This window comes from Thamnophis sirtalis, unplaced genomic scaffold (genome assembly GCF_051295495.1).
Source record: "Thamnophis sirtalis isolate CommonGarterSnake01/CBP01778 unplaced genomic scaffold, rThaSir2_p1.2 scaffold_6, whole genome shotgun sequence".
NCBI lineage: Eukaryota > Metazoa > Chordata > Lepidosauria > Squamata > Natricidae > Thamnophis > Thamnophis sirtalis.
The window spans coordinates 134,653,164-134,680,878 of NW_028261386.1; the positions used below are offsets into that span (position 1 = coordinate 134,653,164).

The following is a 27,715-nucleotide window of genomic DNA, read 5'->3' on the forward strand; positions in this document are numbered from 1 at the left end:
ATGATTGCTTGCTTGTAGAATTTTCATTAACCGATAAGGTGACACCATCAGGGCGCGTGAAGGTTTGCTCCCCATTTAAATATAGTAGCTTGCCTAGCAATGCTTGTCAAGAAACCAAGGAAACCAACATTGACAGGGCAAGCTGCTATATAGAAGCAAGAGAGAAAACCTTACGCTCACTAACTGAGGACATTTCCTAGTCACTTAACAAAATACCTGCAAATAACCAGGCCTGCAGCCCCAAGGACTTTCTGTAGTAGTGGCACCTTTTACTCATGCACAAAATGGTAAACAACTTCCATCCATTGCATCTAAAGTCCAGTTAATTAAGAGTTTAAGGTATTCACTTTATATATAAAAGAAGCCAAGGACTCTAATGAGAATCGTTCCAATGTGTTCACGCACCCAGCTAGATGGCAGCACCTCATTGACTGTGGCTAATATCAAAAAGGCTAAACAGGATCCCAGCAAAAAAAGACTGAATTGTCGTCTTCTGCCCTTCACAGAATGTCTCCCAATGGGAAAATGTTCCCATCATAAACTATCACTTATTGACATATCAATGTAGAGGTCGCATCAGACGGAACCAGCAACATTTCACATGGCTGACTGCCAGCCAAGTAAGAAATGGAATTCACTTAATTCCAAAGGTCTTGCCCCTTGCTTGAGTAGAATTTCCTCTATGATCACACCAAAGACAAGTAGATTTATATTTAAAAGGACAGTAAGTTATACAATCAGTTCAAAGAATATGGAATAGGTTCAGACTATTTACAGGGGTTCAGGTTTCCTGAAAACTTCAGTAAGAGGGTGGGGGGGGGGAGAGATATAAAGAATACTAGAGAAACAAATAGCCATGTTATTTGACATCATGTGTCATGGTAATGTAGGCTGTATAAGTGCTCATAAAGTTTCTTGGATTTATAGAGGCCCAGCAAGAGCACTATAATTCACATTTTATTCTATAAATCGAGTATATTTCATGAGACCATGTGCTTTGACTGCAGAAAGTAAGTAATTCTATGGAAATTAGGTGGGGGGAAATCCAGTGCAGAAATTAGCGTTCCTGTTGAAAAACAGTTGGCTTACCTGAGTTTACTTTAGGGGTGAGTGTAGAAATCACTTGTACTTTCTTCCCAAATTTAGATTTTGTAAAACGTTGCGTTTTTATTTGAAGGACATGAAATTGAATTATCTTAACAATGCAGGCTGTTGCTGCTTTATCTAATCTGCTCCTCCGAGCACCTCCCACCCACCACCCCCATGGACTCCTGTCACTTGACCAGAAGTCAAGTGATTAGTCCAAAAATCTCTGGCCTCAGTGCTAATTTGAAACACAACCCATTTTCATCCAACACGCAATGTGAAATGCCAACATAGAGCATGCCTACTTGGTTCGGGCCCCCTATTTGGTTTCATTAGAACATGGTTGCTTATTATCCTATACTATATAAAGTTGTGCATCTCATCCAGTTTGATATCCAAAGTTTACTTGGAAATATTTTCTTTAAAAATTGGGTGGTATGAAGTCTTATTAAACTTTAGTTAGTCATGTGGGAGTCGAAAGGTGGTTGTGAATGTCCTGTCTTTCTCTGTGGAATCGCTTTAGTAGTCTACAGACTTCCCAGAATCCTTGACTTCAGCTAAAAATCAGACGAAGAAGTTATGAGCAAGGTGACCATATTTCCTTGGAAAACAAAATAAGGGACAAATGTGAAAAGGGGCACATCTGAGAGAGGTACACAAGGAGAAACAAATTACGTAAATAGTTGAGGTTAATAACTTTGCTTTACAAAGGACAATTCAAGAAAAAAACAGGAAAACTTTTACAAAACTGCATATTTCAATAAAAATATCTAAAGGCACATGAAGTTATAGAAAACAGCAGTTAAAAATGATTTCTGCAATCAAACTGCATTAAGCGGTACCATTTGTTTGGTAAAAGTTAAATGACCAAAAGAAAGGACAAAAGTGAATGTTTGAAAAATCCATAAATCTGAAGGAGAGCTTTCTGAAGTAAAGGCCTGTCCTTTATAATCAAAGACATATGTAATGGCAGTGTAATTATGAGGGAATTTCTCCCATTGGGCTTGATTGGAAAGCTAGCATCTGTAGCATGGCACACCAAAATGTATTTTAGTGTCTGAAGATCTGACTGAAGAAACAGGCTGAAGATCCCCAATTAACTATAAAGTTCAAAGGATTTTAGGTCAGTCAGTCTCTCTCAGCCTACTTCGCGTAGCTGTCAGGATAAAAGGAGAGGGATGTCCATGTAGTATTGTTGTAGGAGAAGAGGAGGAAGATCTGGAATGGAGTTAAGCACGTCATCAGCTTCGACTCCTTATATTGCCACAAACATTCCAACCTTCTTGAATTTTATTGACTCTTGTTTGGTGCCAATTTAGTATTGAACTTTAGTTGACTAGATTCTTTTGTATAGACTTGAGGAATAAACCTTCTGAACTGCAACGTAACAGATGATTCTGATCCTGACAATTATTATGTCATAATAGTAAAACTGTAAGCAGTTGAAGAGCCATCGAAAAGTGTGTAACACAAAACAGCACTGTCGGCAATAGCAGCTTCCACCAATAAGGTATCCACAATTTTGACATTTGAGACAGGTTTTCAAGCATCCAGAAAATCAGGGATCCCTTTGCAGGAAAGAACTGAGAAATGGCAGGGCATCCTTCAACACACCGTGAATTTAGAATGGAATGGAAACAACACAAACTGAAGATGTGCCATTGAGAGTCAGGAAAACTGATTTACACCGTTCACCTCCAAACAAGAAAACATCCTTTTTGTGAAAGAAAACTGTTGGGTGAATGTGCGAAATAGTTTACTCAAAGACAAATGGTTCTCGTTCTTCTTTCTGCAAATGTTTAGAAACATAAGCACCAAAGTGATAATTTTTTTAAAGAAATGATTCTTTTAATTCAGGATTAGCACATCTATTGCTAACTCTTTCACATGGCACTGTGGCATTGGAAGCTTACTTTTATAGAGCAGTAAACCTACCTTCATTCTCAGGCCAGCATCAGTAGCAGAGTTTAGGGAGAAAGTTTTATCATTTGTATCATTCTTCTTGTAATGTTAATCCAGCTAAATAGTTGACATTTATTCACAATATCTGAATAAACCTCTGTCATTTTTTAAAAACTAGATAAATGCTACCTTAGGGCCTGCCTCTCCTAAATCTGCAGAACTTTCATGTGTAATATTATCCAAAGCAGAGTGAGGCCAGATAACCTTGACAGCAAGCAAGGATCTCCTCTTGTGCTCACTGGGGGTTATGCTGGGGTCAATACAGTAATCACTTTATAGGAATCTGGATGGTATCCAAAACATTGTTGGTATTGGATTTTGTCACCACAAGCTGTAAAATGTGTTTTCTTCCATTGAATCAGCAGCTTAGATGCGAAATACGCAGAATCTCAAGAGAAGCAACTAATGATGTGACGAGAATGGGAATCTTCCACTGCAATTATTCTGGTTCTGGGTTTGCAATATCCAGCAGCTTCTTCTGAAATGTCCAATGTTTCAACGTGTAACTGATTAAATCAACCTTTTCTAACCTAGTATATTTTAGATAGGTTAGATTTCAACTCCCAAATAAAGTTATGGGGACCAGAATTCTCTAAGGTGAAGCCTAATGCATTTGGAGAAGACCAGGCTTGAGACGTTTGGCTTAAATGGATCCTTGGCATGTTTCTAATAATGCCAATATTGAACATTCATTTTGGAACAACTTATCTTTTACAGGAAGGGAACTAAATGGCATCTAAAAACTGCTAAGTTAATGCAGAAAAATTGTACATAGTCTCGTTTTGCTACCTGGCAGAATGCCACTACTGGGAATCAGTGGCCATTTTGCTTAGAGAGTGTGGGACTTGTAGCCCTAAAGCTCTTGAGGAAAAGCTTTATCACATCATCTGCAATGCAGATTGAATAGAAGGTAATTATATAGGCTAATTCAATCCAGATTGACAGATCAAGTCAAGTAATCATCAATTTAAATAAGCTTGAAAACCAAGGGCAATTTCCAGCTTTACCGAGTGACCTGAGGTGGACTTTAAAGACTCTGTTTTGGGAAGCTGTTTATTTATTTATTTTCTCTTTTTTTAGCACAGGGCACCTAAACGCCCAGGCAAAGGATGTCCCTATAAATAAAAAGGAATATATAAATTATTGTGCCTTCATAGAATTTAGTATTATTGCACCAAAGTTCTCTGCTATTTATTTCCCTTCTTAGTTTCCCACAGTTATTATTTGAAAAAAGAATATTTTTTTCCATTCCCACGTTGTTTCTTTTTAATAAAATATATTTAATTATGAAAATAAAACAAGGCCATGAGGTTGCTTTGAGAATTATGGGTGTTTTGGACAGCTGGGGTTTGTAAGAACTGCCAATTCTCCTATTTTTTGTGGGAATGTAATGATTCTGAGATATCTGATGAAACTGATGCTTGATAAGGCACATGAGGGACTCCAGATTTTTCTAGTGGGTTTATTCCGTTTGCATCTCCTAAATGAGGTGTGGTGAGTAGGAACAAAATTGCAAAATGCAGATGCAGATGGAGAATACATACTTTGAGAAATGAAACATCTTCTACTTTCTTTAATTTCACTGAGAACCAGAGATGAGAACTTTATGAAACCTGATATATGCTGATACACTTTATAAAATGGGTATGCTGAGCCTATGGTGAACTCTGGGCACTATAATGACTGCACTACTTAAAGCAGCGGTCACTACAGTGAATAAAAAGTACGTAATCCAGAACTGTTCCAAAGACGCTTTTCTAAAAGGCAACTGGGTTTTTCCTTGAAAACATCTCACTTCTCATCCAAGAAGCTTTGAAGAACTTCTGAACTAAAGAAGAAGCTTCTTGGATGAATAGCAAAACTTTTTCAAGGCAAAAAAGCCAAGAAAGTTCAGTTGCCTTTGGAAAAGCATCTTTGGGACAGCCATAATCTAGATGATAGCGAATCTCCAGAGACAGTGATCTCAAAACAGTCAGATACAACTAATACAGTATGATATAAGAGGAAAAGTATAGCTGGGGCTTTTTGTAAGACGAGTCATCATTTTCCCTGGGATCCGCAATCAGTTTCCAGTTAATATTCCCTTGCCAAGTGAAAGATATCCATCAGTGGGATGAAGGGACAATTACTCACCAGAACATCCCTGCAGTGAATATGAGAGGAAGCATAGCAAATGCATTTGAAATCCCTAATTCCAGGCTTTATATCCTCATTGGGGCCTCTTGAGCCAATTGAAAAAAGTCACTTGTTTTTATCCAAAAAAAATAATAATTGAAAAAGCAAGCAAAGCAGTAACGGAGGAAGAGATCAGGTTTTAGTGCAGGGCAGTGAATTTGGGGGTTTTGTCACGTATTGGAGGAGCAACTACAGTGTCTCATTCCGTCACTCTCAGAGACTCTCTAGAGGAGAGGTGGGGAACTTTCATGACTTGTGGACTTCAACTCCCAGAATTCCTGACCCAGCCAGAAAAGTGATGGCTCATCTGAGAAAAAGCCTTAACTCTACCTTTCCCACTACGGCTGTGGACAAAATTACACTTTAATTATAGTGTAAAGCAAGGCCACCAACATTTCCTGTTTTTTCACCGTATTCCTTATTTTTGTTAGGCTTCACGTAGGACTGGCATAATATTTCCTTGGACCTTCGAAGAGGCACAGCCATATGATGAAGCAAGACTTATAATGGCAGATAATGTTTTCACGTAGGACGTTTTGACAGCTTCTACGGTGGTTTTTGGGTTTTCTGCATTGGTCGTCCTCTTCTTGTCTCCCCCTCCTCCTATTTCTCTCGGTTTCTGTGCTAAGGTGGCCTCTATACCGCTTGCCTCCTTTATGCTCTTGAGGGACAGGAAACAATGAAGATTTGGATACTCAGGTTTGCAAAGGAATGTGCCACTGAACCTGTCATGGGCTGGACCAGTGTGCCTCAACCGCAGCCACTTCAGGATGGGTGGACTTCAATTCCCACAATTCCCTAGCCAACAATGCTTAAAGTTCTCTTAAAGTTGCTGAGATTGAGAACATTGGGCGAGGGGATGGGGGTCAAACTTGCAGTGTCACCTTGACATCACGTGATCTATCATGCTTCCCCCTTCATGGAGCTGGGGTGGCGTGGCCTGTCATGTGACGCATCCGGCCTATGGGTCACCAGTTTGACACCCCTGGGCTAGGTGCATGTTAGTATCTGATTTGTCGCATGTTTAACTGGTTTTAGGAGCATGTTGTTCTAAGCTGAGCATCTTGTATCTATGGCAAGTGCAGAAAGCTAAGAGTGCAGCATGTTCTGAGGATGAAAGGCACGCAGACGTCTCACACTCGTTCTCATAGTCATTCTGCAATGAAACTCATATCTTCTTATTTAGGTGGAATATGATGTGTGGCTTTACAGGTTCAGCATATGCTCCTATAATTTGTGGGATAAATTATTTGCTTAAATAAAAACAATTACACAGAGCAGGGGATACTAATTAAATAGTAAACTTATTTATTGCCACCGAGTCAAAAAGCTGAATTCATACAAAAGGCTTGTTTGACTTTGGATTATCATGTGGTACTATTAACTGAGATATTGCAAAATGTGATCGATGATGTATCTGTTGCTGCCCATGTAACAAACAGCAGCTAAAGCAGATTATAAAACGGGTGGTACCGTAAGCAGGGCTTTTTCAACTAAGTGGCCATTCTTAACTACATTTTCACTGAAGGAATATTGCATTAGAGGGGGAAGACGCACGACCTACATAACTACGGAAGTCTTCCTACCTGGAAAGAAAAGCCTGGTGTTGAGCATTGTGACAAATTGTGTTTGACAGCTCTGTTTATGTTGCAAGGAGTAATGAGTGCTGACAGTCGTGAGGACCACCCACCCGGTTATTTACTTTCAAAGTCAACCGTGTTTAGATAGTGTTTCAGCTTTTGCATCTGGCCAGCCCACAGATGCTACTTAAATGCAGCATTTCAGTGAGCACAATCCACCAGGAGTCTAATCAATAACAAGTGCATGTCAGGTTGTCAAAGCAAGCACTGTTAATATCACTCTCTTGAGGATTGTATTAAATATTTTGTTCCCCTAGAGGCCAAGGCAGCTTGTTGGAGTTCTTCTTTTGCACACTAAAGGGTGGGTGGGTGGGGGGAACCACACTTGTGGAATGGTTTATTAAGAAACAAATATAAGATAATGACGTGGTTGCAAAGAAAATGTTTTAAATGAAAAACAAACAAAACATTTCTTTACAAATATTTTAAATGCCCCGAGAAAAAGGAAACATTCAGATTTGATGCTACAAAGAGAACACAATCAGTAAAATTGTAAAGGATAGCCATTTGGGGTGCCACCACTGAAAAGGCCCTTTATATATATATAAAAATGCATACATTAAAACAAAACAAAAAAAGAATTTTACAATACAGTAAAATGGAAAAGATGACAATTAAAATAAGGATGGGGAACTCTGGGGAATTCTGGGAGTTGAAGTCCCACACATCTTAAAGCTGTTAAGGCTGAGAAACGTTGCTTTACCCAGTCAAGCCTTTAAAATCCTAACCTACATCCTGAATTGGGTTAGTAGCAAACAGGTGTAGGAGATGATCAGGTGGATCCCAAAGGAAGCGGCCAAATGTACCATCAATTCGGAATCATTACGTTTCCACAGGAGACCTAAGTCGAGCTTCCCTGTGAATCCCACCGACTCTTATCTTGTGCCAACTTGGCTTGACTGTTAGTAGATCCGATTCTTGTGTGTAGGTAGCATGAAATAAACTTCTAGTGCTTTGAGCTCTATTTCTGTTTTCTTGTGCTTGACAAGAGGAAAACATTCCTTAATATAATTACTTAAGCATTGGAATGAAATGAATCTATTAACAGGAACAAGAACTTAAAATACGTTTAATTGCATTCAAGCCATTTTATTATTGCAAATTGTCCAGAGTGGATCCCTGATGAGATGAGCAACAAATACATTTGACAAAAAAGCCAACCAACCAAATAAATAAATAAAAGTTAATAATAAAGAAGACGACCCAAAATTTTAGCTACCAAAGTTCGAAAAGATTAAAGTTTCCAAATTGTTTAAGGTAAACTCCAAATTTTACAGCTGGTGCAGTTTGCAGTGGTTAGTTCTTTCAGACCAATAATCAACAAAGGTTTTTCTTTTTACCAATTTCGATGAAAAATGTAATTAGTTTGGAAGACAAACCCTAAACTGTGTTTAATGTGATTTCGAAAAGAGATCTTCTCAACAGAAAAAAATGTTGAAAACTGTGTCTGCTCACTGATTTCATGCGGCACATGTACAGTACACTTTTGAATATAGCAGTATACTTTTGTTTTAGCCTCTGAACAGAAAGTGACATATAAATCTAATAAATAAAATATTGACAAATCAACCAATAGCTATGGTTTTTAAAGACTATTATTAGGTTTTTGTGACTTTAAGATCTAACTAAATAAATAACATTAATTAATGTTAATTATTTACATTATAATAAACATTTTATGTTTATTGGCAACCTGGATAATGTTTTAAAAAGATTAGCTCTTATGTTAGATGCGTAAAGTAGGTTAGGTGATACTTTGTTATGATAAAGGATCACCCTATTCTTTCCATGCTTTGCTTTAATATTCATATTTGCTCTTCAATATTGGAAATACTGGCACCCAGTTTGCAGTCCTGGATCATCAATATGTCTTTGCTTTCTGTTCTGAACTTCAATGGAAAACCTGATCAATACTGTTCTGTGTGGTTAAGGTTGAATGAAGTCTTGTGCTGAATGATTTTCTCTATATGTGTGATACGCACATACTTTTGTCTCTCTTTTCTGCATATTAAAGCAATAAAAATGCAATTTTTAAAGATAAACAGTGTATTAAGTTAATTATTTAATACATACAAATAAAAAGGTATTATAATTTGTCTGACATCTCTTTTTTAATCAACAATTTGGTTCTCAGCCTTATTAGAAAGGGCTGAAAGATGATATGAAATCCAGACTGAGCTAAGAACAATGTCGTTAAAATGGTGACCGAGCTTGAAAGTGAAAAAGATATCAGCTAAATACAAAACAAGCATTATTTCATAAAAACAATGTGCTGGGAATTAAAAAGCTAGATTGATGAACCAAAGTACAGCACGCTGGCAAAGATGGAATATTCAGAGCAGGAGGAACTTAGAAACATAATTAATGAAGGGTCAGTTGCACAACATACCTGACACAAGCTGTTTACTGCCAAAAGGAATGGAAATGCCATTCATTACTTTTGAGATATGTGGGTATTTTTGTTGTTGTTAATTAATCCAAAGCCAAGAGAAACATCAGTAGATTCACTACATTCTGTTTACAACTCCACACAACGTGCTTAGTGATGCTATAGGGACATATGCTGGCCCAAGAGTTGACGTTAATTGAAAGCCCATATACAAAGTGAGTGACCCAGAACACTTCAGCGACCCACAACGCATTTGTTGAATTCTTTTTTTTCATACGTATTTGTCAGAATATGATAGATGTCAAGCAACCAATTAAAACCAGGATGATGGTTTGGTTTATAACTCAGGATAGGGGGGTAGTTTTAAAAATCTTGAAGGAAGGAAACAGATTAGGTGCTTTAATGCACAAAGAATCTGCCAAAGAGAGTAAGAAGCGATGTGAAACAAGACCCCATTTTCAAAATGAACTGCATTTAGTTCTCTAAATAAACTGGTAGTGAAGAATGTGCACAGGGGATTGACATGGAAATCAGTCAATTAAGCAGCATCGGTTTTCAGTATTTGGGACGAAGCACTTCTTGATCCCAATCAGAAATTGTCAACTCCAGTCTTTAGCCATTACAAGAATGTTGCAAGGTTAACAGGCAATAGAAAAATTATGCCTATTCCTCCCTCCTGTTTTGAGCCTGAAGGAATATTATGTACAAATGAGCACGCACACAGGTACACAATTACATACACACAAGCTGAACCTTTACACTCATATACTACATTTCCCCCTGCACGTTGCTTAAATCCACTCATTGTTTGCAATTTTGAACTTCTCTGCTGGAAGGACATGACAAGCCATGGGACTTGCATTCTCTGCTTCCATGCCCCAGTAGCCAGGACTCCAAAGGTTAAATGAGCTGGGCTTTCCAGGGCTCCGTTTTATCTCCAATGTGGCTTATATGGCTATAGAACAACGATTAAGAGGCAGAGGTACGAACTTTTGTTTAGTACCCCAATGACACAAAGAGAGAGAGGAAGCTAGTGATTCTGGTAAAACATGGCCCAGTAAAAATTGAAGCTGAAGCCTGACAAATTAGAGATACTCCTGAAATCAAGAAGATTGGCTCCATTGAGTGGAACTGTGGTTTTTTCCCCCTAAAAGAATGGCCATGCATTCTATGTTTACAGAGTTAATGCTACTAGTGGAGTATTGTAGGCTACTTCTGCTGACTGCTGGCTGACTTCAATTTGGCAGTTCGAATTAAACCAGGCTCAAGGTTGACTCAGTCTTCCATCCTTCCAAGGTGGGTAAAATGAAGACCCCAATTGTTGGGGGCAAGAGGCTGACTCTGTAAACCGCTTAGAGAGAGCTGTAAAGCTGTATATAAGTCTAAGTGCTATTGCTATTGCTAGCGAAGGTACAAGGAATGCTTTTTCAAAGGAAATGCTTTTCTCCAGTCTCTAGCCATCCTTGTGGAGGCAGCCCACAGTCACCCTGGTAGGCTTGGACTCTTGCAACAAGGTTTATATGTTAGTTGCAGTTCATGCATTAAAGGAGATACAATCCTGACCGCATGCAGTCAAAAAGCTGCCCTGGGTGCCAGAATATTAGTGCTTGAACTAAGAAATTTTCCATGTCTTAGGACCTGGATGCTGATGGATCACCTTCTCTCTTGTATAATGGGCCATGGATTCCTACATCTCTAGAGAAAATGCCACCTTGAGGGAGGCATGTCAGGCAAGTAGGGAGTGGATAGAAAGCATTCTCAGTGCTTTGGTCATGACTGCTGAAATGCCTTCCTCCATTTCCCTTCCCAGATCTTACAAGTTGTACAGAAGACTTCTTATTCACGCGTGGCTTCGGCTCAATCGATTGTTGTCTTCCTCTTGCCTGCTATGGATTTGCTGCTATCTTGTCCTTATGGCTTTGAATTAGAGTACATAATTTTCCATGCTCTTAGTCAGTTTTGCATTCTTGCTTTGTATGTTAATTAAAAACAGACAACACATTTTACATAAACCAAATAATGAAGCTTGGCCTAAACATCATGAGGAACAACTAAAAGATGCGTCTTGGAGCTTAGCAGAGAAACTGTAATTTCTTACGGGAAATGCTCAGAGAAAGGCACGTGAATCAAGATCGGATTCAAATGTTTGTCACTACATAGAACAATATAACATGGTTTGATTCTTCTTTTACTCACCGTGATTTATTAGCTTAAATATAAGAAATACAAACAGCAATTTAAACCAATTCAAACCAAATCCAAAGGAATAACATTTACATGCTTAAACACAGCACATAAGATGGAAACGTTCTTTTGTTCAGAAGGAATACAGGAGACCTTTGGGAAAAACAATTTAAGGTTGCATTTTGAATTAGTAATGAGACCATATTAAACATACAAGATATTAAATGCAGCACCGGTCATGCACTTCATTCCAATTAGATCTATGCTTTACTCATTATAGAAAGACATTAAAATTTATGAAAAATATTATTTTTGAATTTATTTTCTAAAAAAGCTTGAAAAATATGGTAGAGTGATCCCGTTAAACAAACATGATCCGTATAAATAGCCCTTATGGATCCCAGTAGTGGCCTCATTTCCTCTGCCAACAGCAGCATGAAACAGAATAGGGGAATTCCATCAACATTTTCTCCATATCCCTCTTCAACTTAAAAAGAGCCGAGGTGGCGCAGTGGTTAGAGTGCAGCACTGCAGGCTACTTCAGCTGACTGCAGTTCTGCAGTTCGGCTGTTCAAATCTCACCGGCTCAAGGTTGACTCAGCCTTCCATCCTTCCGAGGTGGGTAAAATGAGGACCTGGATTGTTGTTGGGGGCGATATGCTGACTCTGTAAACCGCTTAGAGAGGGCTGAAAGCCCTATGAAGCGGCATATAAGTCTAACTATTGCTATTGCTATTGCTATAATATCTAGCTTTAGAATGGAAAGCTGAATATAGGAGACATACAGTATATGTGCCTTTTCTGACTTTTCTCTTCAATCTCCTTTCTGTAAAATACAGGGCTGCAGTGGAAGGCCATGAAAAGAGTCTCCTAATGGATTTTTCCTTCAGGAGCCCACATTCAACTGATTCAGAAAAGTATAAAATGACCAGTCTTATGTTTACTTAAGAAAAGGATACCAATCAAAAGTATAAGGCCATTTTAAAGTAAATACTTTAGTTCAGTGTTACATAATTAGCAGGAAAAATGCCAGTCCTGCCGTGTAAACTTCCTTCCCACCAATCAAATTGGGAATCAGTTTTTGTTGTGACCTTGATTTTGTCTCCAGGGTTAAAAGTCAAATCTCCTGGCTGCTGTCCTTGAAAGGGATATATGGCTGTCACAATTGTAGGATTGAACTTGGAGTTTTCTGGGGGGGAAAAGAAAGAAAGTTAGCTTTGTACAAATTTAGCTGTGTCAAATTTTACCAGGAACAGCTAATTTCACAATCCAGAAACCTAAGACGCCCATGTAAACATCTGAGGAACTGCCTAGAACAGCAAGAAATATAGAAATTCTTAGTCAATGTATCACATTAGTCTTCCTTAACTTTAGTTTCTTAAAAGCCCAAATGCTTTTGAAACGGTGCAAAACAGCTAAATTGGCCAAGTTAATCTTTTTGTTGTTGTTGTTTTCATTCTAACACAGAATTGTTACTTATTTCAGCTGGATTAACTTTAAGAAAGTGATTGACTGGATTGGAAAGGGCCTAAATCTTGAGAAAAAGATGTTCTCAACTCAACTAAAAACACATTTTGAAAATATACTGGTTACTTGCTTCTGCATAAGTAGGCAAGATCATGCAGTACAAGCTTGCTTAATCATTATGTGCATTTAAGTTCTTTCAATTGTAACTTTTACGTATAAAGCATTCACAAGATGGTGCTACAGTGCTACCTTAAAAAAATAGATCTAAGTGACCGAGTCATGCTGATCCATTAATCTGTAACTTCTAAATCAAATAGTTTGACTTTATGAGTTATGCTGTTAGTATTTCTACATTAGAATAGGAAACAATAGTACAGAAACAGGTACATACGTCAGCTGAAAGAAGGCACCTCTGGTCAATTCCTCAATGCAAACTTGAAATTCGTTAGAGATCATTTTATGTGTACAGCTTTGATTACTGAACCTGATTCAGATGTGTTGTTGCTCTCCTCTCAGTGATTTCAGAGGAAAGAAGATCATAATCAGCCTATCCCAGAGAGACCTCATTAATCTAGACAGAACTTCCACCTTATTAAATTTTGTGAATTCCATATAGCACCCTTTACTGGCTCAGATTCGTAAATGGGACATGCCTATATTTTAGAAAAAGAAATAGAATAACCGAGTCGGAAGGGACCTTGGAGGTCTCCTAGTCCAACCCCCTGCCTAGGCAGGGAACCCTACACCCTTCCAGACAAATTGCTATCCAACATCTTGCCAGAAAGTTCCAATTTTGGAGCAGTCACCACTTCTGGAGGGAAGTTGTTCCACCGATTAATTTACTATCTACATATTTTGCAAAATAATCAGAAGACACTTGTTATTTATCATTGATCATGACAGCCAACGTTGGTGTGTCGTCAGATTTTGGCAGCAATATTTGCTCTCCTTTTTATGTGTTAGGCAGTGTTTCTCAACCTCCGTGACTTTAAGATACATGGACATCAGTTACCAGAATCCCCCCCCCCCCCAGCCAGCTAGTTGTAGTCCATACATTTTAAAGATACCGACGTTGAGAAACATTATATTCCATCACCCAGGCCAGGTCCAATATCTCCTGTGCAAACGCCAGAGAACCTTGAGCCTGGCGTGTCATCTGGCAGATTCTCTCATATAGTTTTTAAGCCCCCTTCTACTAAGAGGTGACCTATAATAAACCAAGTATATTGACAAAGTCTAAGGCTTCTCTTCTCGACATTCTCATGAAGCAGACGTTGGGAAAGTTTAAATATTTAAGCTATTTAAATGGCTATCCAGAATGACCTGACATATCTATGACTATTAATTTGATTTAAATAAAAAAAGCTGGTTTTTTTGCTGTCGGTACTGGAAAATACTTGCAGCTTTTGCAATAATATATCTACCATAATCTTCAATCATACTTTTGTCGGAGTTTAATCTTAGTAGAATTCTTGGATCATCTCTCAACGGATAATTACATTGCAAAAGGAAACTGTAAACTGAATGTTTCCCAGATTTCCAAATTCATTTCTGAAAAGTTAATATCTACCTGCTAAAATTGGCATAAAAGTCATTTTGTGGCAATGAAAGAGTAACTAATTATGAAATAAACTTTAACAATGAAGACAAAAAACACTTAGTAGCAATTTTTTTAAAAGCCAAACTATCATCTAATATTCTCAATGAGCACATATGCATATATATATCCCTACAGCAATTTGCAGGCATTACTTTGATCCTTTATTTTTGTACTGCTCTGTCCTGGAGAGACCCATGTAGAGCAAGCAATATCCACTTATCTAGTTTTTATTATTAAAACATATATTAATAATAATTGCTGCAGTGCATTGTTTTCACAGTGTCTAAGCTGGACATCATTAAATACAATGAACAAGAGACTCCATGCTACGTTTTGTAAAATATGCAAGATGCTTGTATTCTAGGGGTGTCAAACTCAAGGCTCGGGCTTGGGTTTGGCCCGTGCGGCCGCCCTGGAAACAGCAAAGGGCTGGCCCGGGGTGCCTCTGCCAGCAAAAACAGAGCACGGGAGGGCCGCGTTTTTGCTGGCAGCGGGTTGCAGGAGGCCGTCGCAGCTGAAAATGCAGCTTGGGAGCCTGTTTTCTCTGGCAGAGTGCTTGGGCCACCACAGGCGCCCCAACCAGAGTGATGGTGAGCTGGCCACGCCCACCCTGGCCACACCCACTCCAGCTCCCTCAGGTCAAGCACAACCCTCATGCGGCTGTCAATGAAATCGAGTTTGACACCCCTGTTGTATTTGGACAATATCAGCCTTTGGGTACAAAAAATTCAATGGATCCATATTGCCCCTGGAACTGGTATTTACACAAATATAAATTTTTCTATATCTCTGCACTGTTTAAGTATTGTAACCTTTACTACTTGCCTCAAAACTCTAGCACTGCTAGATGGAGAAGCGTTTTAAAGTTTTAGTGATAATTTCAATGATCTGAATGGCTGAAAAGACCATTGCACACTGTAAGAATCTATTTCTTTGGCAAAAACAGCAGAAGTACCAAGTTAAGAATGCTAGAAAAATACATGCTTCTAGTGCCTGCCTATTATTCAGTAAGTTTAACATAATGGCATTGGCCCAAAACACACATAAAACAAAGACCTCGGTTTTCTAGTCCTAGCATGCGCTGACCTCAGTTGCTATCTGCCTTCGCAATCAGCTGGCTCAGCAGGAGAATGGAGTTTTCAGGGTTTCTTTTTAATCCTTGTTACACTGCAACTTTTTTTGTGTCACTTCAAGAAAGTACACGTCAAAAAAGAGGCTTCCTTCAAAACGATTGTAGAATCGATCACAGCAATGTTTATTGTAGCTGAGTTGTTATAAAATAATCTTAGCAAGATTCCTGTGATTCAGTGGTGGGTTACGGCCGGTACGCCCTGGTACGGGCACAGCGGTGCCTCCTGGGAGCACCGGGTACCGTTCTGGTACAGTGCTCTGGAGGGATCGCCCGCCCGCCCACCCTCCTTACCTGTATTTGACCCAACCGGGCCATTTGCGCACACGCACGGAGCATACAGCACTGCGCAATGCTCCACCGAGCGGCTGGAGCATCACGGGCGGTGGGTGCGCATGCATGAGCAGCACACGTGCATGTGGTGAATGCCCGGCCCCGTCGCAGCAAACCGGTTGCGACGGGATCCTGAACCCACCACTGCTGTGATTTCCTGCTTCAGGAACAGCATTAAGGAAATTCAGCTTAGTTATAACAGCAAGAGAGATACTATTAAATGCATGCTTATTTTTCTTTAAAATCAGCGGTTAAGTTCCACCAGAGAATCACAAAAATAGACTATGCTCTCATAAATCTCCTTAAAAGGGGAAAGGATTCAGCGTTGCATGTCATGTTTTATAAACCTATATAGATTATACTTTTGCTTATGGATCTTCAGGTATACATATCTATCAGTCACCTTGATCTGGCTTGCTACCCTTATAGTTTATAACTAACTATAGGCTATTCCCTTAACATTATTACAAATATATTGGAACCCAGATTATGAGCCTCAGTTCTGATTATCCCAAAGCAGTTCAACACAGTGGCCCCCAACCTTTTGGCCCCCAGGGAACGGTTCCGTGGAGAGAGAGGTTTCTCTGTGGACTGGAGGAGGTTTTGCATCCTGCCTTTGCCCAACGGATGGGGCTTCACTTGTTTGCATGGCCCGGGGTCGGTCCATGGACCGGGGGTTGGGGTCAGAAATATTTTACCTTGCCTCAAAGGGCCATATGCAGTCTGTTCTTATGAGAGGCAAACATTATTATTTAGGTACTTTTTCAATGCTATTAGGAAAGCTGTTACTCAAGGGTGCGGTTAAATACAGCTATTAAGGCAAAGCCTGCTAGATGAGCCAGATGTGTTCATCCTGACTAAGTTTGCAACCCAACTCTTTCTGTTTCTATATTACAACTGTAGTGTGGGAGTCACCTTCCTATAAGCCTATTCTGTACAAACTGTGTCTACACTTAGAAACTACAACTACGCTTAGCTATTTGTTATTTGGTCTGAAAAGGGCAAAATATTACTATTTCTATGAAGTAATATAAGGATATTATGCACAACAGTCTGTGAGTATATTACTGTATCATTTAAAACAAGTTGATTTAAATCATGATTTAAATCACTACTAAAAAGGCTTGATTTAAATCAACTCAATTGAAATCATAATTTTAAAAGAGCCGCTGTCATCTCTGTCCCAGAACGGCTCCTCCTCTGACCCGCTACTGACTCACCGACCGTCTCGTTTGCTTTAGTGGGACGGCTGGTGATGCGGCAGTGACACAACAAGGTGAGGGACGCGGCAGGCAGCAGGTGAGTGGATGCCTGCTGACAGGGGCTGCCATGATGGATCTGAAGTGACAGGCGCTCTTTAATGTTATATTTATAAGCTGCTTAGAAGGCTTCACTCTCTCTCTCCCTCCCTCCCTCCCGCTCTCCCTCTCTCTCTCTCTCTCATACACGCACAGACACCTAACTGTTACTTTAAGCTTCTTTTAGCCAGGCACCACATTCCAAGAATCAAATTCTTCTGGATCAGAGAAAGAAAATAATAGCAGTAATGAGAAAAAGAGGTTTTTTGTTTGTACGTATGTTCCAGGATTGGAGAACTTTGGCCAAAAAAGTTTACCAAGCAAGTTTTCTAGAATCAGGATGAATAAGAATATGTAAAATAAGAATGTGTTCCTTCCTATTTACTTTTGAGAAGGAGAATGGAGGACTGATAGGCAAAAAGTGGAAAGGGAATATAAACTGTAGATTTTGCTCTATTTATTTATGCTGGTCCATGACCACAATATAGATTGGATTTGGTCTCTGCATTCTGAAAACAGCCCTGAGCATAGTAGAAAACATACCATCATGTTTTACTTACACTGAAACATTCACTTTCTGATTTTTCCAACGTATTTTCCACTGATCCAATAAGAAACCTCCCCACCTCCACATTTATAGGTTATGCCTGTGCAGAATGTTGTGAGCCATAGTCCGTATTCAAAGGTTCCCGAAAGAGGAATATGCTGGCATCAAACATCAACTAACCAGAGTAGAGCTGGAAGGAACCTTGGCAGTCTTCTAGTCCCCCCGCCCCCCCTGCTCAAGCAGGAGACCCTCTACCATTTCAGACAGTCTCCTCCTCTTAAAAACCGCCAGTGATGAAGAACCCACGACTTCTGGAGGCCACTTCTGTTCCACTGGTGAATTGTCCTCACTCTTAGGAAGTTCCTCCTTGGTTCCAGGTTGCTCCTCTCCTTGATTAGGAGATCCGTTTCTTCTTCTTGTCCTGCCTTCTTTGGTGCTTTGGAAAATAAATTGACTCCTTCTTCTTTGTGGCCGTCCATCGAACACTGGAATGCTGCTATCATATCGTCCTTCTTTTCTCTAGACTAGCCAAACCCAGATCCTTCAACCGTTCTTCATATGTTTTAGTCGTCTTAGTTGCTCTTCTTTGCAATTTTTCCAAAGTCTCAACAGCTTTCTTGTAATGTGGTGACCAAAACTGGATGCAGTATTCCAGGTGTGGCTTTACAAAGGCTTTATAAAGCGGTACTAATATTTTATCAGTTTACACAGCTTTCTTTTTCAAGAATACCAGGCTGACTTGCCAGTTCGGGCCAAAGGTTTTGGCTGTTTGGGTCATATGAGCATAAGAAAACCGAAAGTTTGAAGAACTCTGGATTATTGGTATCTCATTTTCTTTCAAAGTAACACCAAAAAGTAACATTCTAAAAACCAGTGTTTCTCAACCTTGGTCACTTTTAAGATGTGTGAACTTCACCTTCCGGAATTCCCCAGACAGCTATGTTGACTGGTGAATTCTGGGAGTTGGAAGTCCACACATCTTCAAAGTGGCCAAGAAAATACTGCTATAGACAGTAATTATTTGTTCTACTTGTTCTGTTCTGGTAGACCAAAACTGCTGAAATTCTAAATAACTGTAACCAATCTATGTGTCTATGTGTTGCCCCTTACCAAAAGCCGTATGTTTTTAACAGCTTAATCTTCTCCAATCATATAAATCATATTTAAATTGTAGGCTGGAATAAATTTCTACATGGGCATCTGTAGGTGGAACAAGCAAGAACAAATGACAAAACAGGCATCGCAACATTGCAACAGGAACGGCATCTCTTATGTATCAGTGTTGTAAGATTCTGTGGTCCTTTCTGAGTTCTATGTGGAGAAGTGGACCAATATCTCAGAAACCTCCATTTACTTCTATTCAAACAACTTCCTGGGTTCTAGAACTCTCTGTGTTGAACATGATGACTTACAACACTATAAATACTCACCTACTGCAGTGCAGTTCTTGGGAATCTCAGGATAAAGTCTGTTTGATGTTCTTGGAGCTATAGAAGAATTCAGAACATTACTATGTTAGTTAACACATCCTATATGATGGTAACTTCCTGTCCTATTATAAAGCTAAAACTACTGGCCCAAGCCAGTCGGGAACTACAGTATTAAGAAAATAAAGAGAGGAGACTAAATACTAACTTACCACGAGAAGGAATTCATAAAGCAACAGAAGGGAAAGCCCAGTCTTAATAGGTGTTGGTGATTATTTGATGCAGCACATTGTGTCTTCACAAAGCAGAAATTTAAGAAGATTATGGGAAAAAATGAATTTTTCTTTGAAAATATGTAATATAAATAATGGAAAATTGATGAGGGTAAAGTTGGAACATTTAATGTACCAAGAAGAAAATAATCTCCACTATTCTCAACCAAATCAGTGTAAGAAAAATAAAGATTTTCAAATTTAATTCAGTGTATTATAGTATTATAATTTCAACTTGTGAGTTATACTGTATTTACAATGAACTTAATTACATACTCTTAATATTTATTCCTAGTTTTGTAAATCATGTAGTTTATAATTCATAAGTAATTAATGATATATGTAGAACATAATCCTCATAACAGTACAGCTCCTTTATTCATTTGTATGTTACTATTTATATTTTATTCTTTTTACATGTTTTCTCTGTTTATACTCTTCCTCTAAAGTCTTTAATCACAAAGTAGAAAACAAAGATAATAATGAAGAAGAAGAATTAGAGTGTTTGTTAAAACATGCTTTAACACGCTTAACTCCTGATGCAAAGGCATTACTAAAATAAGCTTAGATTAAAATGAATAAAAAATGCAATGAATGTTCTACTGACTGATTCAAAAGTCCTCTGTTATTCTATTGTACAAATGAGAAAAATCAGTCAGTACTTAAAGATTGTTTTAAACTGTTTTAAACAACCCTTGTGTTAAAGAGGTGAATTTAATTTGTCTTTGTTTGACCACAGGACAAGGAAGAACACTGTCAAATTTTGGAGTTGCTTCATTTATAACATCATTTCCAGGCTCACTGCCCTGTTATTTTTTTTAAATGGCTGTTCTTTATCAGGAATTTTTATTATTTTTTTTTTAACGGTGCTATGTGTATTTGCATTTTTCTTTTAGTGTTACGAATGTATCTTGATTACCACTGTTTGTCAACAGCCCTTTGAGTTGGAACAAATATCAAAAGGTCTACTGGAAGTTGACTCAACAACAGAATATAATACAACACAATGTCACCTTGAACCAAGGAAAAAGAAGTGAAAACATTACTATGTTCTTAAAGAATGGCAGATCAACCATGAAATGCTGTCATGAAGCATCCTTTTTGTGGCAACGTATGATGTGTTCCCATAAAGCTGCAGTTTACACCCCTATTGCTTGGCAAAAGGAATCCCGGTCCCAATTGCCATCATAGCCTGAGGGCGACGTGTGCACCAAACTGGCTCTAGATTCCATTTACTGTCTCTTTTATCTGCTGAAGGTTCTCGCATTCCTTGGCCAACCTTTATCTTTGCCATTCTGTCTAAAAGTAGCCTTAGTCACAATACACACATCACTGTTTCAGACATTCACTCTGCATCCGTGCATGTGAGAGCAGAACCTTCCACCGCATATGGAGCAGAGGAGGGTTACCAATTTTCTTACTATTGGTTTGGGCGCGCTCCCATGCACACTTGCGCAGAAGCATCTGTGCATGCGCAGAAGTGTCCAGGGGTGGGCAGAGCCTCCCACCACTGCTACTACCGGTTCAGCCAATCCGGGCCGATACGGCAGCAACCCACCTCTAATACGGAGTCCGATTACTCCAACCCCCCCCCCTCTCAATGTCCAAAAGGATCGATCATTTAAAAAAGAACAGCCAAGGGCCAGAAAGGAGACTGAGAAAGGAAGAGCACTATAATTATTTCCCCTCAGCTTCTGATTAAAGTTTCCTCAGGAAAATGGAAGAACCGGTAACTGAGCAGGAAAAAAAATATATATATTTCTCCAGACTCTTCTGTTTTTGAAGAAATTGTTAAGATGTTTAGCAAGGATGTTGCACTGTAGATTTGATTTCTGTTTTCTATGTGGCCCCCTCTGCGAAAGCTGGGAACCACAAATATCTTCAGCCACTATCTATCGTTCAGGGTGGCTTCAAACATGCTTTCCTTACAATCTATTTGTAATAATATGAGAACAGACAGACCAGTACTATCTGGAGGACTAGATTTCTTAATTAAATTGACAGTTATGTGATTTGGATGGCTCTGTAGCAGAACCTCTCCATAAATGAATGTCCGCATTTTAAGTTCTAGAGTTAAAAGTTATTTTTAATGTTTTATATTTTTCTTTGGAAAAAAAAGAGTTCGATTTTGTTCATCTCTGAGGTAATTAATCCTCTACCCAAAAGGCAAGAAAGGGCTGGACCTTGGGGGGAGAAAAAGCATTTTTCAAGCAATATTGCAAATTGCACATTACCTTCTCTTGGAATGTTCTGCGGTGTCCTACTTGGCTGTTGCTTTACATGATTCTGTCAGGAAACAGCCAAAAGCTTCATCAATATACATTATAAACAGTTTCCTGATACCTTATAAACATACTGGGTTACAACTGTCATAATTTCCTAGCCAATATGGTTGTTGGCTAAGTATGTGGGAAAAGGAAGATACGGAATAATTCTTAGAATATGCACACGCTTTCTATGAGTAATTATTTCAGTTTGTGATTAGCTAATTCTGCACAAGCCCGACTCCGGCCTGAAAAAGTATACTGTCAGAGTTTATGGATATTATATTGTTAAATTTGGCCCTTTCTCTGCGGGCCTGGATATCAAGAGCAGCTCTCCATCACTTAATCCCCACATGTCACCTACAATTCCTCAACTGAGATAGCTTACACTTCCTTATCCATGCACCAGCAACAAGTCTTTGAGTCCACTGCAACACATCATAGCGATGGGCTGCCTTGTTGTTGAAAAACAGAGCAATCGTAGCTACCAGCTACCAGAATTGAAGTGAGCCTTGGAGTATCTTTATGGTTTTCATGTATACTAAGAGTCCCTGCCTCCTATTTTCACATGTTTAGCTTCTTTGGGAGATTAAATAGAACAGACCAGGATGTCCCAAAGGTGCTTTTTCTTTTCTTTTTTTAAAAGCTGGCTTATAACACAAAGTAGGAAAATAGAAAAGCAAATAGTAGGGAACAAAGGGGAAGGGGATAGAGAAAAAGGGAGGAAAGAAGGCATGCGCCGGGGGTGGTGGTGGAGGGAGAAAGGTGTTGACTTCCCTTGAGGCAGTAGAATAAGACAGCAACATCAAACCTCAACTTTTTTAACTTTTCCATAATTGCATAAACTAGCCATTTCTATAACAACGAATCTATATAATCAGTAAAACCCAAAATCAAAGTTTGATTTTTTTAACACTTCAAACACAAAGTCCAGAAGGAGTTTCCAAGTAGAAACCAAGGATGTTCTTTTCTTTCACCAAAGCAGCCAATTCAGACATCTCTGCCAGCTCCAGCAACGTTTGCAGACATCCGTCCGTTGTGGCAGCCAAAATGTCCTGCCATTTTTGCACCTAAATTAGTCTTGCTGCCGTCAACATATATAACATCAAAGTTCCAAATTGTTTTTCCAAGTCTTTTTCCATTAAGCCCAAAAGAAAAGTTTCCGGTTTCATCTTTATATTCGCTTTAGGAATTCTTCTGCCTTTTTCACGGGGCAACTGGGCTTCCTTTGTTTTTCCTTGAAGACTTTTTGCTTCTCACCCAAGAACTGAATACCTTCGATGAAAAAGCAAGAAAAAAAGCCCCTTTGGGACCACCGTGACCTGGATGGTTGAGAATCTCCATAGACAACAGAGAAGGATCCGCTTCAGATTGTATGTCGGACAATTTAAAATCTCTGCTGTCCTAGTTAAGAATGGGGGCGGGGGGGGGGAATGGCAGTTAATTTAAGAAAGCCCTTTCCTTCCTTTATACTTGCAGGTATAAATATGTAAATCTTTTCAGGGCTTTTGTCAGGATGCTACTGGCAGGAGGAAGATTTCCTTGCCCTCATTCAACCGAAACAATAAACGGTGAGAGAAAAACATACACCATAGGAAGGAACTAAGCAGGCGTGAAGCAGGTTAACACAGACCTTTCTTGATTCTTTGGCCATGGGTGGACCACTGCAGCTTCTCCCTTCCTCAACTTCATATTGAAGAGAAAAAGATTCAAGGATTTCATAAAGATCTTGTGCCTGCAGAGGAGGAGAAATATCACCAAACAAAATGGCGCTGGCACGAATATCTCGGCCATAGAACCTAAAAACAAACAAAAATCCTTTATGTTAGTCCACAAAGAAAATTTATACGGCTGCCCAACTCACTCTCCGGGACTCCAGGCAGGTTACAAAGTTATGGCGGGGGGGGGGGAACAGGACGGGGCACTACATGTTCCTAATAAACTGAAGTAAACACTTCATGTTCCTAGTAAACTTTCATTGCATGCTAACTAAATGTGAAACCTGCATGTTGCAATATGTGGGATCTGGGCTGTGGCGCTGAGTGTTCAGGTTTGGGCCATAGCAGCTTTCAGGATGTTCCAATATCTCTGCATTCATGATCTACATTAGTTGGAGTTCCTCACATAAATATACAAAGTCTTGGAAGAATGTACATAAATAAAATCTTCAAACATTTATATGTGTGCCAGAAGCGTACATAAAACAAGATTTTCACGATTAAGTAACCAGGCTTTCTACAAACTATAATCCTTTAGTGATTTCTCCCAGCTAAAGCATTTGATGCTGCATTTTGATTACAAAATGGTTTTATATGTAATAAATATCTCAAAACTGATCATCATTGTCATTTTATCAATATTTCTTGTCATAAATGCAAAGCTACTTTGAATCTATTCCAGTTCTAATCCAATTTAGAGATGCTGATGGCTGAATTTAACATTTCTTCCTGTTATTTCATATAAACCACATGCAGCATTTTCAAGAGATAATTTTTAAAAACAAACACTTTTGTGTGTGTGTGTGTGTGTATGTGTGTGTGTGTATGTATATGACAGAGAGTGGAAGTGTGACCTTCCTCCCATACTTGGGCATACCAGGGGTTGTGACTTTAAGCATATACCTCCCACCCTGGCTGGCTGATAAGGAGTCGTTCTCTGTAGCTCAAATGGTTAACTCCCTGCCTGGGAGGCAATAGAGCACAGGTTCGATTCCCAAAACTTGGGTATGGCTAGCTGATGAAAGCTAAATAGCTTGAAATAGATCTATACTAGTCTCCCTTTATTTATTTATCAGCATAAATATAGCAAATGTAACAAAAAGGCAACAGTAAAAAATATTGGGTTTCTGTCTGGATGGTCTCTTGTGACGAGCCTAATGACAGAGAGTGGAAGTGTGACCTTCCTCCCATACTTGGGCATACCAGGGGTTGTGACTTTAAGCATATACCTCCCACCCTGGCTGGCTGATAAAAGGAGTCGTTCTCTGTAGCTCAAATGGTTAACTCCCTGCCTGGGAGGCAATAGAGCACAGGTTCGATTCCCAACTTGGGTATGGCTAGCTGATGAGAGCTAAATAGCTTGAAATAGATCTATACTAGTCTCCCTTTATTTATTTATCAGTATATATATATATATTTTTACACCAGAGGATGCAAACGTTGAACTAAGCACATTGGGCTGTTCATTTAAACCTACTTGCTGTTGGTTTCTTTTCTTTCAATTAAGCAAGTTCCTTCCAAAGAGACTCCGGCAAATAGCCCTCGAGATTTGCAATAGGTATACACAGCAGCAGAGCTCCGCAGTGCCACATCCCCTTCTAGGTTTCTAAGAAAGGTGGAAAACATTTTGAATAGAACAGAACAGAATAGAATAAAATAGACTTTATTGTCACTTTGAATGTACACTAATCGGCATACATTAAAATGAAATTTTGTTGCATACAGCTCCCAAAGGGTCACCACCTCCATCACTATATATACACTATACAAACATGACAAAATAAATACTAAATTAAATGAATATAGCCTCATATATTAAAGACACAGAGAAACAATACAGTTTAGTTCAGATGGTGTACTTGTACATGGCGAGCAAAATGAATCCTGGAGGTTTACCAGACGGACTGCATAGGGAACAAAGCTGTTACAGAATCTGGTAATCCTGCTAGAAATACTTCATATTCCTAGTCAAATTCATATATATTTTCTATACTTGGGGACCAGAGCTTAAACTTCCTTTCACATTTCCCCACCTGAACTAGATTGCTGGAAAATGACACCAATAGCAATAAATTACTCCCTTGGTAGATGACAGCATCTCGTCAAAGTTGACTCTCCGATCAGCAAGTGGCTGGGACACCAAAAGGCTAGATGAGAAAGTTTTTAAAAACTTCTAAAAGAAGGCGAGGCAAAACCACTCTCCTACTGCCATTGTGAAATCTGCAGGATGATGGCAATGCATTTATCTGGAACTGAACTCAACTCAAGGAAGGCTTGTTTTTCTAGCAAACTGTTAACTGAATCTTATAATTAGATATAATGGAAGTAGTTAATTGGAAAATCCCTAATTAAAAGCTATCATGGCACTAAACTGCTGAGTCAATAATCCTCTGCTCTTCCAGCAAATGTTAAAAGCTGAACTGTTTCAGAGAAGCTTGACTTAAATTTACATCTGCTTTCTTGCCGTTTTCTGTGTTTTTCTATGGGTTTTGACATGATTATTTATTGTTGCTATCATTATTCAGATTGGACTGAAGCTAATGGTGGCTATTTTAAAATCTCAGTGGGTCACTGAGAAACTGCAACAGAGCAGATGTATGATTAATAAATAAAATAAACATTCTCCTCACTAACGTGAACATATTCATTAAACCGTACTGAACTTTTAATTTCACTGTTGCTCAGCTTTGACTTATGTGCCAATTATGCCCTTTCCTGGTCAGAGAGACTCTCCGCTAGGCCTCGTGCTGGGGCCATCTGCGGTCTGGAGCACTGTAATGCGCTCTACATGGTGGGGCTACCCTTGGAAAGTATCCAGAAGCCTCGACTGGTATAAAAGGCGGCCGTGTGGGCAATTTTAAGCACCCAAAGGATGAGACATGTAAAATCTCTCTCAAACTTGTCATTGCTTCAAGAAAGGTGGTACGTGAGGCAAACATGGGAGTGTTTTGCAGAATTCTTAGTCCTGGAAGATTTGCCTTCAGTGAAATTCTATCCAAGTCATGTTATCATTCCAAAATAAACCTTGGTACATCTCTTACTTCCTTTTAGGCTCCTTCTTAAAATATTTTGCGGTTTCAAGACATATTAAAAGAAATACTTCCAAAGATCTGAAAAAACCCAACAACCTTGAACTACTGTTTGATAACCAAGTCCAGAACTTGTAGAAAGTAAGCAAAAAGAAGTTAACCTTCCTTTTTTATTCATTAGACTTTTATCCCTCCTTTATTATTTTATAAGTAACTCAAGGGAAAGAACATAGGTAATATTCCTCCCTCCTCCTATTTTCCTCAGAAGAACAATCCTGTAAGGTGGTTGGGCTGAGAGCCACTGGGCCAAAGTCAACCAGGTTTCAGCTTCCACGTTTAGGGCAAGAGTAGAACATGCAGTCAGCTAGGTTTCTAGCCTGGTGCCTCAACCGCCCCCCCAAATTGACTCTTTTCATGTTTTCTTTTCAAAAAGTAAAGAAAAAAAAAGAAAAAAGAAGGGGAAGAGGAGAGAAATATTAGTAACATGTACTTGATGGGCCTTCGGGTAGTAATTAGTGAGTGGTTTGAGTCCAGAGCCCGAAAGGTTGTAAATGCCTTATTCTGCACCCTTTGGCACGCAACTCTTCTGACAGGGAGAAACATTAATTCAGGTGAATTCCCTCAGGCGCTGGGAATTGGAACAGGAGCCAGGGAAGTGGTATTACATGTTTTGCCCGAATGACTCTCCAAGCATAAGATGAACAGTACAATTTTCAATTTTCAAGAAAGAATTAAATAAGGAGCACAGAAAGAGTTTCAGGCTCTCTGACTTTGCAGGGTATTAATGATACTTACCTCCCTAAAGGTCCAATTGCCACTGTGAAATTTCCTCCCAGAGTAAGATTTCCACCTTTTGCAAAAGCTTCAACTGCTCTTTCATGGTTCAATATTACTACAAGATCTGATACCTGATGGCAGCAGTTTAGGGGGTGGAATAGGAGAGAAAAAAGGAATTTAATGTTATTCTTCTTCCAGAACCAAACTATGGGTTGTTGAAAAAAAATCTTGGCTTAGTGCAAAGGGAAACTATAAAATGCCTGTCGTTGTTTGTCAAGATACATTACAGGCACACATAAGACTACTGTAGCTTTTTTTTTTTATAACGTTAAAAATAGAAGCATTGATGAGATTTCAGCAATCTTGAATTAAATTATTGTGATTTTGTAGTGAAATTTCCTGTAACTTTGGCAGCTGT

At 39.1% G+C, this 27,715-nt stretch overlaps 1 protein-coding gene across 1 annotated transcript in view; it reads right to left on the reverse strand.

Annotated features, from left to right (window-relative positions):
* Positions 1-11,590: 11,590 nt before the first annotated feature.
* The window catches only part of SH3YL1 (SH3 and SYLF domain containing 1), a 29,765-nt gene continuing 13,640 nt past the window's right edge, over positions 11,591-27,715 (reverse strand). Inside the window, exons 5-10 of the mRNA XM_014071780.2 lie at positions 27,316-27,428; positions 24,969-25,097; positions 23,407-23,572; positions 21,744-21,795; positions 19,241-19,297; positions 11,591-12,625 (exon numbers count right to left, since the gene is read on the reverse strand). Coding sequence (XP_013927255.2) covers positions 12,432-12,625; positions 19,241-19,297; positions 21,744-21,795; positions 23,407-23,572; positions 24,969-25,097; positions 27,316-27,428 — 711 coding nt within the window. The 3' untranslated portion in view covers positions 11,591-12,431. The remainder of the gene's footprint in view (positions 12,626-19,240; positions 19,298-21,743; positions 21,796-23,406; positions 23,573-24,968; positions 25,098-27,315; positions 27,429-27,715) is intronic.